This window comes from Excalfactoria chinensis, chromosome Z, assembly GCF_039878825.1.
Source record: "Excalfactoria chinensis isolate bCotChi1 chromosome Z, bCotChi1.hap2, whole genome shotgun sequence".
NCBI lineage: Eukaryota > Metazoa > Chordata > Aves > Galliformes > Phasianidae > Excalfactoria > Excalfactoria chinensis.
In genome coordinates this window covers 9,473,063-9,487,295 of record NC_092857.1, presented here as the reverse complement: position 1 = coordinate 9,487,295, position 14,233 = coordinate 9,473,063, and the positions used below count along the sequence as shown (strand labels likewise).

The 14,233-nt window shown below is 45.6% G+C and overlaps 1 protein-coding gene across 1 annotated transcript in view; it reads left to right on the top strand.

Moving 5' to 3' along the window:
- Positions 1-5,866: 5,866 nt before the first annotated feature.
- MTMR12 (myotubularin related protein 12) overlaps positions 5,867-14,233 on the top strand; it is a 30,627-nt gene continuing 22,260 nt past the window's right edge. The window contains exons 1-3 of the mRNA XM_072360369.1: positions 5,867-6,008; positions 12,493-12,547; positions 13,679-13,818. Coding sequence (XP_072216470.1) covers positions 5,949-6,008; positions 12,493-12,547; positions 13,679-13,818 — 255 coding nt within the window. The 5' untranslated portion in view covers positions 5,867-5,948. The remainder of the gene's footprint in view (positions 6,009-12,492; positions 12,548-13,678; positions 13,819-14,233) is intronic.

The window sequence follows — 14,233 nt, the reverse complement described above, 5'->3', positions numbered from 1 at the left end:
ATAGCTCTCACTAAACCACGTCCCTCAACACAACATCCAAATGTTCCCTGAACACCCCCAGGGTCGCTGACTCCACCACCTCCCTGGGCAGCCCATTCCAGCCCCTGACCACTCCTTCAGAGAAGTAGTATTTCCCAGCACCCAGCCTGAATCTCCCCTGCCACAGCTTGAAGCCTTTCCCTCTAGTCCTGTCACCAGTTACATGAGAGAAGAGGCCACCCCCAGCTCAGTACAGCCTCCCTTCAGGTAGTTATAAGAGAGCAATAAGGTCTCCCCTGATCCTGCTCCAGACTGAACAATCGTGGCTCCCTCAGCTGCTCCCCATAAGGCCCGTGCTTATTCCACATATTCCACAGAGCTGTGGGACCAGGGGAGATAAACTGAGAAGAACAGTATCAGAAAGAACAGAACTGGTTGAGTGGGTCCAACTGGAGTGATGAAGTGAGGAAGGCTCTTTGATAGTGATCTACAGATCAAAGCTAAATGAAATCCAGAGGGAAAGGATATGTGTCCCATAGTAAAAGAGCCATGTGGCAAAAACAGCTCAGGAGCAATAAGAGAAGAGCTGGTGCAGTGTGTGATTTTGTCATCCAAGGAACAACTGCAGTGCTCCACTGAAATTGAAGAAAACAGAAGCACCAGCTGGTTTAGGAGGTCAAGTATGACCGGGGTTAGGCTAGTCAAGCTGAGGTGCTAATAAGGAAGTGTTAAGAGATACTCTGTGTGTGCTGGAGGGTATGGGAAAGACAGAGAAGGAACTGACCTTTAGCGTGTCTGTCTGTCTTGCCAAGTAAAGCTGTGTGTCTGGCATTTGTGCCTTGCTGTTACATTTGAATGAATAGTGACTCTGTGCAACGTGTAAAATAACTGGAAATCAAAATGCTGCACAGGCAAAAAGAAAAATGTGTGGTTTTATGCAGGAAATCAGCCATATTAGCTGGGATGGTACTTGAAAGGTGTCTGTGTGCTCTGAGCAGCAGAGAGCGCTCCATCATCAGCAGCTGCTGCTGTTTGGAAAGGCTGAGGTAACACATCACCGTGATGAGTACAAAGCAAAAACTGTGGTGTTCCAGCAGTTCCTGTCTATTGCCAAAGGCACACTCAAGAATAAATAAATAAAACACAAATCTTCTGATGCAGCAGGGTTGCCACTACAGCAATACCCAGTATAAAATCAGTGCTGGTGCGTAACTTGAGAGCAGTGGTTAGAAGCACAACATGATAATCAGAGAATCATAGAATGGCCTGGGTTGACAGGGACCTGTAAGATCATCCAGTTCCAACCCCCTGCTATGTGCAGGGTTGGCAGCCACCAGACCAGGCTGCCCAGAGCCACATCCAGCCTGGCCTTGAATGCCTGCAGGGATGGGGCATCCACAGCCTCCTTGGGCAACCTGTTCCAGTGCAGCACCACCTTCTGTGTGGAAAAATTCCCCCTCATATCTCACCTAAACCTCCCGTCTCAGTTTAAAACCATTGCCCCTTGTCCTATCACTATCAACCCATTCCTCCTTCTGTTGGTACGCTCCCTTCAAGTACTGGAATTCTTACAAACAAAGAGTACTTACTCAGAATTAAATACCTTCTGGAGTGAAAATGTGCAATATTTTGGGTATAGGGGAAGGCAGAAGAGAGATTCAGTACATTCAGAAGCAATGTGGGCTGCAGAGAAGAGCTGAAGTTTTCTCAGGTGAAGATTTGTGCTGAGGAATGCAGCCTAAGAAAGAGATTATAAAGGAGGACTTGAGAAAATGTGCGTCAGAGGAATCTGTCTTGCAAATCACTGGGAACAAGAGGAGAGACGTTTCAGATGTAATTCCTGCATGAAGGGACAGCCTATTTTGGCATTCTTGCTTCCGTTCCTTAAGAAATGTCTTGCAGCTGTTCTGTCTGCATCTCCTGCTGTCAGGGGTGACTTCAGGGTAATGGATTCAGGATAAGCGTTCCTCACATGGCAGTGGTAATTCATAAGCAGGGATTCTGGATGCTTTGACTAATGTCCCCAGCATGTTCTCCAACGTATTCAAAAGCATGCCGCTTTACAAGATGCATGACCAATTTGCAGCTTGCATTACAGGACGTGCCAAAGCAAAATCGTTTCCCAAGGAGCAATGAAGCAAAGTGAAAGAAAATCAACATCAATGCCAAGGCCTTGGAACAACATCCCATCCATCCTCTGCTGTTTTATACATTCTCCTTGAGGGGTGGTTCCTCCACAGACGTCACACACGCATCAGGAAGGGAAAGAAGATTTAAAACAACTAATTTCCCTGGAAAAAAAAAAGATGTTCTGTAGTTCTGGAAGCACAGGTGAGTGTTGGAGTTCCCAGGACAGACAGGCTGATTTCCAAACACACATCTGACATTCAGGTGAATCAAACCCATTGCACAAATCAACATGAATGTGTTTAAAGTCTATAAAGTGTGTCCGAAAAAGCTTTTTCCACATGCTTAGAAAACCACAGCAATCCTAGTGAATATTGCTCTAGCAAATGGCAGACAATTGCTAATACAGGATACATGGTTTCAGCAGATTTGTTCAAGATCTGCTGCTTTTAGAAGATTTGCTCCTTCAAATATCCATTTGCCTTATTAAAATGACAGTTTGCCTTGCTCAGACTTAAGTCTTTTTTGATTCGGGGACAAAAATAGGGAGCATGACAGGGGTACTGCTAGCAAAAGCTTAGTCTGCTCATGCGTTACAAAGAGAAGAGGCTGCTGCTGAGAGCTGAGGCAGGTTGCCCCGCTGGCACACTGCCTGCCCTGCCCAATCTGACTCAGATGCTGGGTGGTTCTCTTTGGCTTCTTCCAGAGTGGGACCACTCAGTCAGCAGGAAGAGTCCAACAAGAAGCAGCAATTACCTCGATGGACTGCATTCTCAGCTGGTGATGGAGAGCTAGAAATCTTCCCCGGGGACTTCTGGTCCACACTGGAGAAGGAATCTGGGCTGCCTGGTAATTCCAGCAAGGACTCCTTAGCAGCTTTCTCCACCATCTAGCACAGGGATGGGCATCCAAACTGAAAGCTGAATGTGTCCTTACTTGAGATTCTTTCCAAGGCAGAAGAATCAGTTCAAGCAATTTATCCTTCTTAGTTTTCTGAGAGCTCATGATGCTCAGCACTTGACTGCAGGTTGAGAAGAACCGAGGCTGGGAGGCAAGCCCTGATGTTGCTCTGCCTCACCCTCAGCTCTGGCTCGGGCCTAAGTGCTGATGTGGACAGGCTTTGGCTCATCCTTCAGGTGTGAGTGAGGAGAAGTCCCCAGCCTGAGGTAATTTGGATTCAGAGCCTTTGGAGAATAAAACAAAGAGGTATACCACACAACAAACTGTGCACCCATACACAAATAATTGTCTGCTTTCAGAAGGGCTGAAAAAAGGTGGGGAACTTCCCTAGCTGCTGTGTGCTTTTTTATTTCTGTGCTTCCTCTGGTGACTAGAGAGATTGGTTATTCCCTCTTCTTCCACATAAAGCAAGGAAAGGAAGTATGGTGGTTTTGCTATTAGTTGTTACGTGCCTTCTTCCCTCAGTTTTCACAGCTTTCCTTGCAATACTACGTTTTCCATTCTCACCTTTAATATACGTAATTCCCAAGTACATCTCTATTGCTGAAGTAAATGCCCATCTCCTGTGTGTGTTCTTAGCAGCTAATGCCTCCATCTTGCTCTTCTTTGTGTCATCACTTAATAAAGTCTTGCAGTCACGTTTTGGCAGGCGGTTGGTGGGATGCCTTCATGGCATCTCTACTGCTTTTCAGATCAGGGTTACTGCTTGACCAGGGCTTAAAAGCCTCACTAGCTCTTCAAAGTCTTTGTAAAACATTCAGTAATTAGAGTATGGTTGTTTCCATTAATCCAACATCAAATTTAGGCTCAAGCCTTCCATGTTTCTTGCACGCTCATTTCAGTAATGTGGCCTCGTGCTGTTTAATATAGCAAACCCTGAGCTATTTATTAGAGCAATACAAGTATGAAGTGTCAGGTTGACCAAGCCTGGCTGATCTCTGGGCTCACAATGTAAATCCACCGCTTCTGGGACACCGACCTCCAGTGCATGCATGGCCATCTGTAATGCTCTAGGGAATATCAGCCTAATTGTTCTGTAGAAATGTCCAGATTTCTACACCTATGGATTGTTGTTCTGGTAATGGGGAGAGTAAAGCAAGAAGAAACTTCCAGTTGTCTCAGGGTAGCTTTGCAGCAGAAAAGCTGTGATGCAGCAAAAAGCCATTGCTGGTGACCTTTGCCAACTGCGCTCCAGCTCCAGCCTAGGATAATGCCTTATCTGGGGGATGGCGTGGGGCCCACAGTATGAAGGGAACCCTGATGAGGAGGGATGACTGTCCAGAAGGGAAACAGGAGAGAACATTTCTTGTCGTTCAGAAGATCCCTGAAAGAGAACAGAAAGTAAGGCTGCAAATGGCTGGTTTGTGGCTTCCCTCCATCAGCTGCTCCACTGAGCCCTGGGCACAGCTGAGAATTTGGCCAAAGGAATTACTCAAATTCATGGCATGTCAGTTTTTTAAACAAAGCAGTCTCTGTTCACAGGAAGGGCAGAGCTGGTCTGTGCATTGCCCTCCTGCAGGTAGTTCTAGGGGTAAATACCATGATTACATGTTTAGAAGGAATGCCGAATATCAGGAGTAGGCTTTTTTTAAAGCCCGTGATAAAGCAGAGACTGTGAAATGCGGAATGTTTTTCATCCACCACAACAGTGCTAGAATATGGCTCTTTATAAAGCTTTGCTCTCTCCTCTATTTGCATAACCGTCACTGACAGGCATCTAAAAGTGAATGAGGTGACAGGATTTGATCTGCTCACTTTCATTTGCAAACAGAGTTGTTGGAAGCACGGAGCGAGACTTGCTGAAGTGATGTGGGTGGGGGAGGCAGCATCAATACACCACCAGGAGCTGCTTTAACTTCTGTGAACGCTCCTCACATTTACTCCTGACTGGAAGAGAGAAGCAGGGAAGGCAGCACAGGGGGCTTTTTGGGGAACTGAAAGAGAGCAGAGCCCCGTGCCCTCGTTGAGGCACAGTGACTTCGGGCTGCAGCTGTCCTTTTCAGAAGCAAATGTGCTTTCCCGAGGTACGTTGCTTTGCATATGTACTCGCTTGGTTTCTTCCATTCTAAAAACATGCCGACACTGACCGATGATGCGGGGACCCAACTCCAGCCCTCTCATTCTTGGAGAAAGGCTTCGTATCTGCTCTGCAGTGGGCTGAGCCCCGCGGGCCGGGTGCTAGGGAAGCTCCCCGCTTCCTCACTTGCCCTCTGCTCCGCAGTGGCCCTGATTGCTGCTGGGACAGAGCGTGGGGCTGAGGGGATGCAGTTGTTCAGCCCAGAGAAGAGAAAGCTCTGGGGACACCTCACTGCAGCCTTCCAGCACGTGGTGGAACTTGTGAGCAGGAAGGGAGCTGACGTTTTACAGTCTGACAGTGACAGGACAAGGGGAAATGGCTTTAAACTAAAAGAGGGGAGAGTCAGGTCAGATGTTAGGAGGAAATCAGAGGGCAGCGAGGTGCTGCCCCATCCCTGGAGGTGCTCAAGGCCGGGCTGGATGGGCCCTGGGCAGCCTGAGCCGGTGGGAGGCGATCATCCCGCCCAGCTCAGCCGTTCCACGAGTGTTTTATAAGCGTTGCCGTGGTCGCTGCCCGCCCGGCCCGCCGCCACCGCTCCGCGTTAACCAGCCGCGCTAAGTGCCCCCTCGCAGCCAGACACTGACACGGCGCTTCCTCAGCGCCCCGCCCCGCGGCCGCCAGCCAATAGAAGAGGGGCGCGCTCATGACGGACAGCCAGTCCGCCCAGTGAGCGCGGGGGGGCGGGGCAGAGGCGAAGGGGCGGTGACGTTCCGTGCGCCGGATGCCGCGGCCTCGCTGAGGAGGAGTCCCGCGGAGCGGCCGCGGTGCCGCTGGCTGGCGGGGCGGACGGGAGGCGGCCGGGGCCATGTTGGGCAGCGGGGCCAAGGCGGCCAAGCCATCCTTCGTGTCCTACATCAGCCCGGAGGTGCGGGGCCGGCGGGTGGGCGCGGCCGGGTGGAAGGGCTGGCGGGGCGGCGGAGGTTCCCGCGGCGCGGCGGTTCGTCCCGCTTCCTGCTCGCGCTCTCCCGCCGGTCTCTGTGCCGTGCGTGGGGCGGAGGCCGCGGCCGTGCGCAGAGCGGGCCGTACCCGCTGCCCCAGCGGAGGGCCGAGCCTTGAGGCTGCGAGCTGCCCGCGCGGCCCTCGGGGCTGTGCCGCGGGACCTGCCCGGCTCGCTGCTGCTGTTACGCGCCCTGGCATCGCTTCGTCTTTATTACTCGTAGCGGTGCCGCAGGGAAGCCCGGCTCTGTTTCCTCCGCAGCGCCGCGCTGAGCTCAGCCTGCGCGTCCTCGGTGCCGCTCCGCTGTTGTCCTTTCGCTCGATGCGGAGTGCGGTGCTGCTGCTGCATGGGGCTGGTTCCGTGCCCTTCAGCTCGTTCGTGGTGCCGACCGCTGCGTTCCGGGAAGGTTGATCTTCTTGGAAACGAGTCCTTTGTGCTTGTTGTCTTCCTTCGTGATTCCCCGTAAGCTGTGTCAGAATCGTGCTTTATCTTCTGTCCTCGCGATAGCCTCTGTGGGAAAATATTTCCTTGTTAATTAGTACTGAGCACGTTGCTGGTAGGACCTTGGAGAACCCGCTGTTTTGCTTGTCACTCTCTCTGAAATACCAGCTCAGTTACTGTGGCCTCTTTAAGTCAACTGTGCTGTTCAAAGCCTATTTCCTTATTTGCGGCAGCAGCTCTGTTTTTGTAGGTTTTTCAGCCCTGGTGACGTGTAGTTTTGGCGCTTCAAAAGCTTCCTTATACTCCCCAATGAAAGGATACAAACAGCAGGTACCAAGACTTTTTGGGTCTGCAAATACATCCACGTGAAGTCAGTCTTTCACCTTAGGAAAGGTGATAATAAAGCTCCTGGCATCGAGGTGGGAGCTTCACTTGTTGGGTTCGCAGGAAGATAGTTCACCCTTTAAACAAGCACTGGGTGATTATACTTTGCAGGGGGGAAAAGAAAAGGCCAGTGAGAAAGGGTGTAAATCACATACATGACGTGCAGCAAGCCAGCAAACAATGCAGTGTAGTTAACCTGGTTAGAACTACTGCTGTGTAACACCGCAGCTCTTGATGGCTGCAGGAAGGATAATGAGAGCTCTCGGTATTGAAAGGTGAAGTTCTTCATTAAATATCCCAATGTATCAGAGCTCAGTCATTTGTTTTTTATTTGTTCATGCTGCTTTTAACAGTCTAACTGATGTGCTTAAATTTCACGGGTCTTCACAGCCAAAGCTTTGAAATAGGTAGAGGCTGATTTCTGCCACAAAGCTGTCGGCTTTCTGTGGCTTCAAAAGCTCCGTGAAAGAGAGGTCAGATGCTGGCAGCAAGTAAAGCAAGTTTAGCTGTTTGCTTTGTCAAGTGTTGCTGTCTTTCTGACGACCTGTAATTGCCCCATGACGGGATTGCACGGGAAGCTGAAAGACTCGGATGGTTTTTAGTAGTATTAAAAGTATAATCCTAGATGTCTAATGAAACCTGTGGGATTGTCTGGGGATCTAGAAAACTGCGTTAGATAGACTAAAAATAAGCAGAAGTGAGTATCTGTCAAGGAACTGGACTCTGTGTGCATGTGGAAACGACAACCTTCAGGACACAAATTTTCTGTGTGCATTAACTTTCATGTAAGCTGAGCTTTGAAAATAGGGCCATGCTGGTAAAACAGTGGAAATGTTCCGTTCCCTCTTCTGTGGAACGTAATTTGTTGAACTGGAAACTCATTTCATCAAGGTAACACAATTGCTTTACTAGGGTAGGCTGTTGCTTTCATTCCCAGTTGGCTGGGAAAGCATGTAGGTGACAGTCGTGTTTAGTGTCCACCTCCTGTAGACTGCTGCAAAGCTGCACAGGGGCTTTGTGAGCTTCAGGTTACAGCTGGATGGCATCTGATCTGATGGTGGACCCTCCTCTGAATGTGTGGAGCCTTGTCTCCTTTCTGTGTATGTTTCTGACTTGCAACAAGACTACCTGGCCATACAGAGCAGTATACTAGCATTACGCTGTAGCTGTTCACGCTTGCAACCTTCATTGGGCTTCTCCTTCTTTGCCTGGAAGATTGTTTAAGACCTGCTTGTAGGTGAGGGGAGCCCTGCACTGAAGAAGTGCAGTGGGCACAGTTAAGCTTGGTTCCAGCCCCAGCTGGCCTAGGCTCTGTTTGTTGCACCCAGGGGACACTGTAGGTAATGCTCAGTGAGATCAAGCTAGCTTTAAGCTGCTTTTGCTTTTTCATTGAAAAGAAGTGAGAGTTCTATGCACGGTAGTGCTCTATGGCATGGTAGAAGTAAGGTGTGAACAGAAGATGCTGTTTGTTAAGGAATGGAAGTGTTTTCCGTTGCATTACACAGAATGTCTGGAAAAGTGGAGTTTCTGACATCTGGCTAAATATAGCCTCGTTATGCTCTGCTGTATGGAGGCAGATCAATCAGTGGTCTGTTAGGAGCGAGCCCATAGGATGTTGATATTAATGACACACTTCCCCTCAGGACAGACTTGGCTACCCTGCAGGAAATGGGGTGAACACCAGGGTGTAAAAGTCAATGTTTTGACATGCCTGGTCGTAGGCTGGGAATATTTGTCTGTAGGGACACAGAAAACAGAAGCGGTCAATTACTTCATGTTCCCTAACTTTAAAACTTAGAAACTGTAAACATACGCAATGTTAACATGCCGAATAGTGTTTTTGATAAAGCCTCAGTCTGAATACAAACTGTGGTGACAAACTGGATTAGAAGCTTACTCTGTGATCAGAGAGAGAGGGTGACTGCTGGTTGTTCTCTAGATGTAGAGTGTTATGCCCTGTGGAATGTGTGTGGAAGTCAAGCAGCCCCTAACTACTACAAGTGCTTGTTCCTGGTGGATGCTGGTATCTCGCTGTGTGTTCTGTACTGATGGCTGTCCAGATTAGAGTGGTGGGAGTGATGGGTGGTGTAAGGATTAAAAGTCCCCCAGCTGGGCAGCTGGGCTGCAAGATGACGTGGGGGAAACCGGGCGTTGAAGTCAGAGGAGATGGACAGAACAATGGGAGGAAAGAGGAAAGGATGAAAGATGAAACAAATGTGGAAAACATGTGCAGTGATCTAATGGGTTCTGGGATAATGGAGCTGTGAAAGGAAGGAAAACAGGCATTTAGAGATTATTTTCAGTACTGTTATTTTAATTAAAATGTGGTGAGTATCTTTTCTGTTTTATCTGGAATACAGGGTGGGATTAGGCTTGTTTGATTAGAAAATAGTCTTTAAGAGAAGAGTGAAGTACAGTTTAATTAAAAAAAAGAAAAAAAGAGGAAGTTCACAGCACCCTTCAGTGTGACATGGAGCTTTCCTGCAGGCTGTTTGAGAAAGCCTCTTCAGAACATTAGGCAACACCTTGGCATTGAAGCCAAGGATCCTTGAGGAGCGTGGTGTCTTCAGAGTGGTCACAGTGCTGCCAGCTGAGGTTGGCTTGGAGCAGTCAGAAGGATGATGCAGAACAAATTGTGGTGTGCCATGTCAGCCTGCAGTTTTGGCATGGTTTTATGTACTCTGAAGTTACCAATTAAAACAACGTAAAATGTGGGTGTGTTGCCTCTTGCTGTTTACTCAGATAACCTGGAAAAAGGCATGCAGAGTATGGGATACACACATGGGTGGGGGACGTCTGTATGGTCTTTAGTAGAGTGTCTTTGTTTCCCTCCTTTCTGAGGCAATCTGAACTGCATGGTGTCCTATAGATGTCTTTGATAATCATTGCTAATAGGATTTTCTGTGTTGTACCTTGAGTGAGAAGCGTGAAGATGCTGCTTCAGGTGCTCAGAATGAGGACAGTGGGGACGCTGCAGGTGAAGAAGCATCAGCACAGAGGTGTGGTTAGCTTTCAGTGGTCAGATGCGTAAGGTGCTTGCACGCTTTACTTCAGCAGGTGGTGAAAGGGTGAAGCTTCCTGTGGTCTGAACAGATTTTATAACTTGTTGGAAGGAATAAACCTGCTTCTTCTTCCCTTGCTTTTGGTTCTGTGCTCATCTGTCCTGTTCATGAGCTGGTTCTGCTGTCACTAGGCGATAACAATAAAACCAAGCACATGTAGAGGCTTCCTGTCTGGTCTTAAGAACTGTGAATTACCTCGCTATGCAGTCACACAGACCTGGGTATAAAGGAGCATAGCCTGCTGTTATTAGCTGTGATTAAACAGGTGTTAAGGTGTATGTCTTTGTAATTGCTATAGCCATTTAAGTCCTAGGATCTTACTGTCCCAAACTAGAACCCACTAGAAGCTTCAAGCTGATAAAGAAGTAGCTAAACTGAGTTCAGTACAGCTGTTATTGACTTGTGGTTAGTTAACAACTTTTCCTCAGATCTTTGCCTTATCTCTTAGAAAGAACATGTGTGAACTGACTTTAATAGAATTCAGTTAGTGTCCTTGCTTGGGAAATAAGTGCAGCAGAATGGATTCTTTGGTGGTGGTGTTCACTGTTTGCATTCTAGCCATTTCAAGTGCGTTTTAGTGAAAACCATGTTTGCAGGACTTACGCTTTTGTCAGGGAATGTAAGTGTTGACTCTCAAACAGATCCCTTGTTTGTGGGGTCTCAGCAGTTGTAAGCTGTTATGTAGGAACTCTACTTGTAGTTAGTACATCATTTTGTTTCCTGTTAACCAGTGGTGGAGTTGCAGTTTTAACAGCTGATTTATATGTTTGACTGAAGTCTCTGATTTGCTGTGGTGCTGTCTGTGTAAAAATTCCTACTGCTTTCAGAAGTCAACTAGTTTACCCTTTAACCACTCGTGTCATGGGGACAATCCATTTTGAACCTGTTATAAAAAGCTTTGTTGCACTTTAACAGGTAGATGTTAACTCAAAGGAATTCCTGGGTTACTTTGTTGTTTTGTTTTGGGGTTGGTTTTTTTTGGTCATTTTCTGACAACACTGAAAAAATGGTAGATTTAGTGTGAATCTTAAGCAATTTATGTATATACACAGTAGTTATTACATTCCTTGGTATCTCTTTAAAGCTAATAGGAGGATGCCAAGTCTGTATGCTACTTTACTGCTCTATAGCAGTGATTGTTGTTGTATGGCTTGTAAGTGAACAGTGCTGCACTTAGGTGCACGTAGTGATATAGGAGGCATGGTTGTAAAGGTGCTGGAAAACACAGTGTTCAGTGCAGAGCTGCCAATAGCCAGGACCCAATATTAGGAAGCCACATTTCTTCTCTGAATACGGCAGTGTTTGGCCTGAGCTGTATTCATACGGTAACTTGTTTAACCAACAAACATCAACTTTTATTAAATGTACTTGTGCAAAGAGCCAGTCTTATAAATCCAAGGCAGCAAACCGTGTTCTGTTCTCTGTGCCAGCTGCCAACTGTAGTTACAGACTTTTCTTCATAACACCACTGCTTTTTTAGAACCTTTACCTCCCTCCGCCCGCCTTGAAAGTCTGCTGCTCTCCTCACAGTTTCCTGGTATTTTTAGTTTTACGATGGAGCCGTAAAACTGAGCTTTGAGAGCTCATGGTTTTTATGAATGGTAAATGGGGATTATTTTTATGCTCTCAGAGCCTTTTATTTTTTCCTGTTGCTTATGTCTCCTTTTGATTGCTTGTCTAGATTTGAGCAATTTGCCTTTGGATGCTGTCAGAAGCTAAAATTAGTTTGCTTACTGCTGTGGCCCTGGGGGTGGTTTCCAGTTAACTAATAGTTTTCCACAAAAACTTGAGAGCATGCAAAGCGACTCTGACTGCAGGAGGAAGTCTGATCCGGCCAAGCAGGAAGGGTGTAGTGTGATCTCCTGTTTAATACTCCTTCAGCTGGAGGTTTTCAGCCCAACCGTCAGCACCTCGAGGCTAGAATAAGTGATACTGAGGGTTGATTAGGTTTGGTTTGTGCAGGTTGAGTCCAAACTGAAGTCCAAACATCTTCTTATTTATGTTCCCTCCTTGCTCTGAGATTCTGAAGTCTCTGTCACTGTAACCTTAGGGCTGTTGAACTGATTTATGTACCTTGATTGCAAAAGTACATGTAAGAAAAGTGGAAAAAAGTAACAAAGGACGAGGAACTAAAAACTACTAAGTGTGCATTATAAACAAATGTGAGTTATGGGGAAGAGCTTCCAGTGAACTCTGGGAGGTACTGTAACACTAGGTTTACACTTACCCATTTATTTTTACTGGAAAAAAAAACATGAATGCTATTAGTAATGCTTATTTTTTGTCTGTTCCTTATGAAAGCAATGCGTTTCCCTTTTCAAGCTTTCAGCAGTGTGAAACTAACTGATCTATCTAGTGGACAGCTGGCCTTAAGCGGAAGGAATGTGCTGCAAACTTTACCTTAGGAGAGGAAGTACTCTCCCTAACTTTAATTTTCCCATTAGCTAGAATGTGTGTGCAGTCATGTACGGTGTGTATTAAAGATATGATTTCTGCAAAGAAGTAATTACTCTTCTTCTCTCTAGGAAATACATATAAAGGAACCCATTGAAAAGGAAGTAAATCCTCATTTACTACCAGGTAACTGTGCTTGGAATTAAACAATGAGAGAATTATGTAAATTGTGCATAGTCTCATTTGTGTACTATAAACACCCAAGTTACGCCCATGTCAAGGATGGTAAAATACTTGTTTGTGGGTCACCACCATGCAGGTTGAATATTTTAAGTATCTGTCTGCATGGATTATAGAGAAGTTATAAAAAGTTGATGCACATTTTGTAGAGAACAGTGTCTTCAGCTAAGATGCATGTGGAAAATGGTCCGAGCTTCCAGTTTGTTCTGTTTCTTTAAGGTTGTTTAGATTTCTCCTGTTTTTGCCTTCAGACTGAAGACTCTGAACTGGCTTAATTGTTTTCAATATAAGCTATTTTGACCTTTCCCTCTCTCATTGTTAAGAGTTTTCTAAAATCTGCATTTCTTTTAAAATACAAGGTAAGGAAAGATGAGATTGCTAAAACAGAGCATGAGTAAAAGCTTAATGCAGTGTTGTTCTGTCAAGCTGTCTTCCTAGAAAAGAGCAGACTGAGTGTCTGTACTTACTAAAACCTGTTTTGATAATAAACTCTTAGTTGAGTATCTTGCTAATCTGGAGATTAGGATTTCACTAAACATTTATGTAACTTGTTTGAGAACGTTAAAATGGTTTGGGATGTGTAAAATACAGATCTCCAGTTAAGGCTATGGAAAACTAACTGTGAGGACCTTGTAATAATTAACTCAGATGTTTCAGCATTATTAACAGTTTAGTGGTGTGGAAAGCTGGAACAGTTTTCAGTTTGTTCATTGACTATATTAACTGCTCTCTACTGGGGTTTGGGTTTTGTTTTTCAAATAATACGTATGTGTGGTGGGTCTTTAATACTCAATTATTCTCCAGTTACGGGGCCATGATCAAGATGCTTCTGATTACAAAATAACATTGTTGTGTTCAGCTGAACAGTGTTTAGTTCATCTTTAGTCGTGTTAGTAATCTGAGAGGCTCTCTGGGTACTGATTTAAAGAGCTGCCTCTTATTCTTTCTGTAAGTACTTAAATATCTTCAGGCGTACAGTTACAAGAAGCTGTAAAGGAAGTAAATGCTGATTTTTAAGATGCATTGAAATAATTGTACACATCAGTCGTGTTACAAGTTAATGTTTGTTTTACACAGGTGAACAGCTGCTTTGTGAGGCAAGTACGGTATATAAGTACATACAGGAAGATGGGTCAAATCGTGGCACTTATGGAAAACTTGTCTGCACAAACTTCAAGATTGCTTTCCTTGATGATGATTCTACTTCAGATGATAATGTAGGAAGACAAATCTTATTATTATGACCAAACAGACTCTGAAGAAGTACAGTGTCTTTGACTAAATAAATTTACCTTTCCTTTCTATAAGAATGATTGTATACTTATAGAAAGTTTTAATGGTACTAGACTTGTGTTAATCAGTTTGCATCTGTTTGATCCGTACGTGTCCTGCCTCAAGCTCAGACTATTTCAGTGAAAATATTTGAAGTCTGAAGATGGATATTTATAACCAGATGTAGTTTATAAGTTTTTATGTACCTTGTGAATCAGTAATTATGTTTAAGCTTAAGAACTTAAGTTAAAATAATGGAGTAGTTTGAAAGCTAAATCTACAGTTAGTTTAAACCTCACTGCCTGTCTAGAAGCAATTGCAAAAATGTCATCATCAAACATTTCTAATGCTGTTTAACAT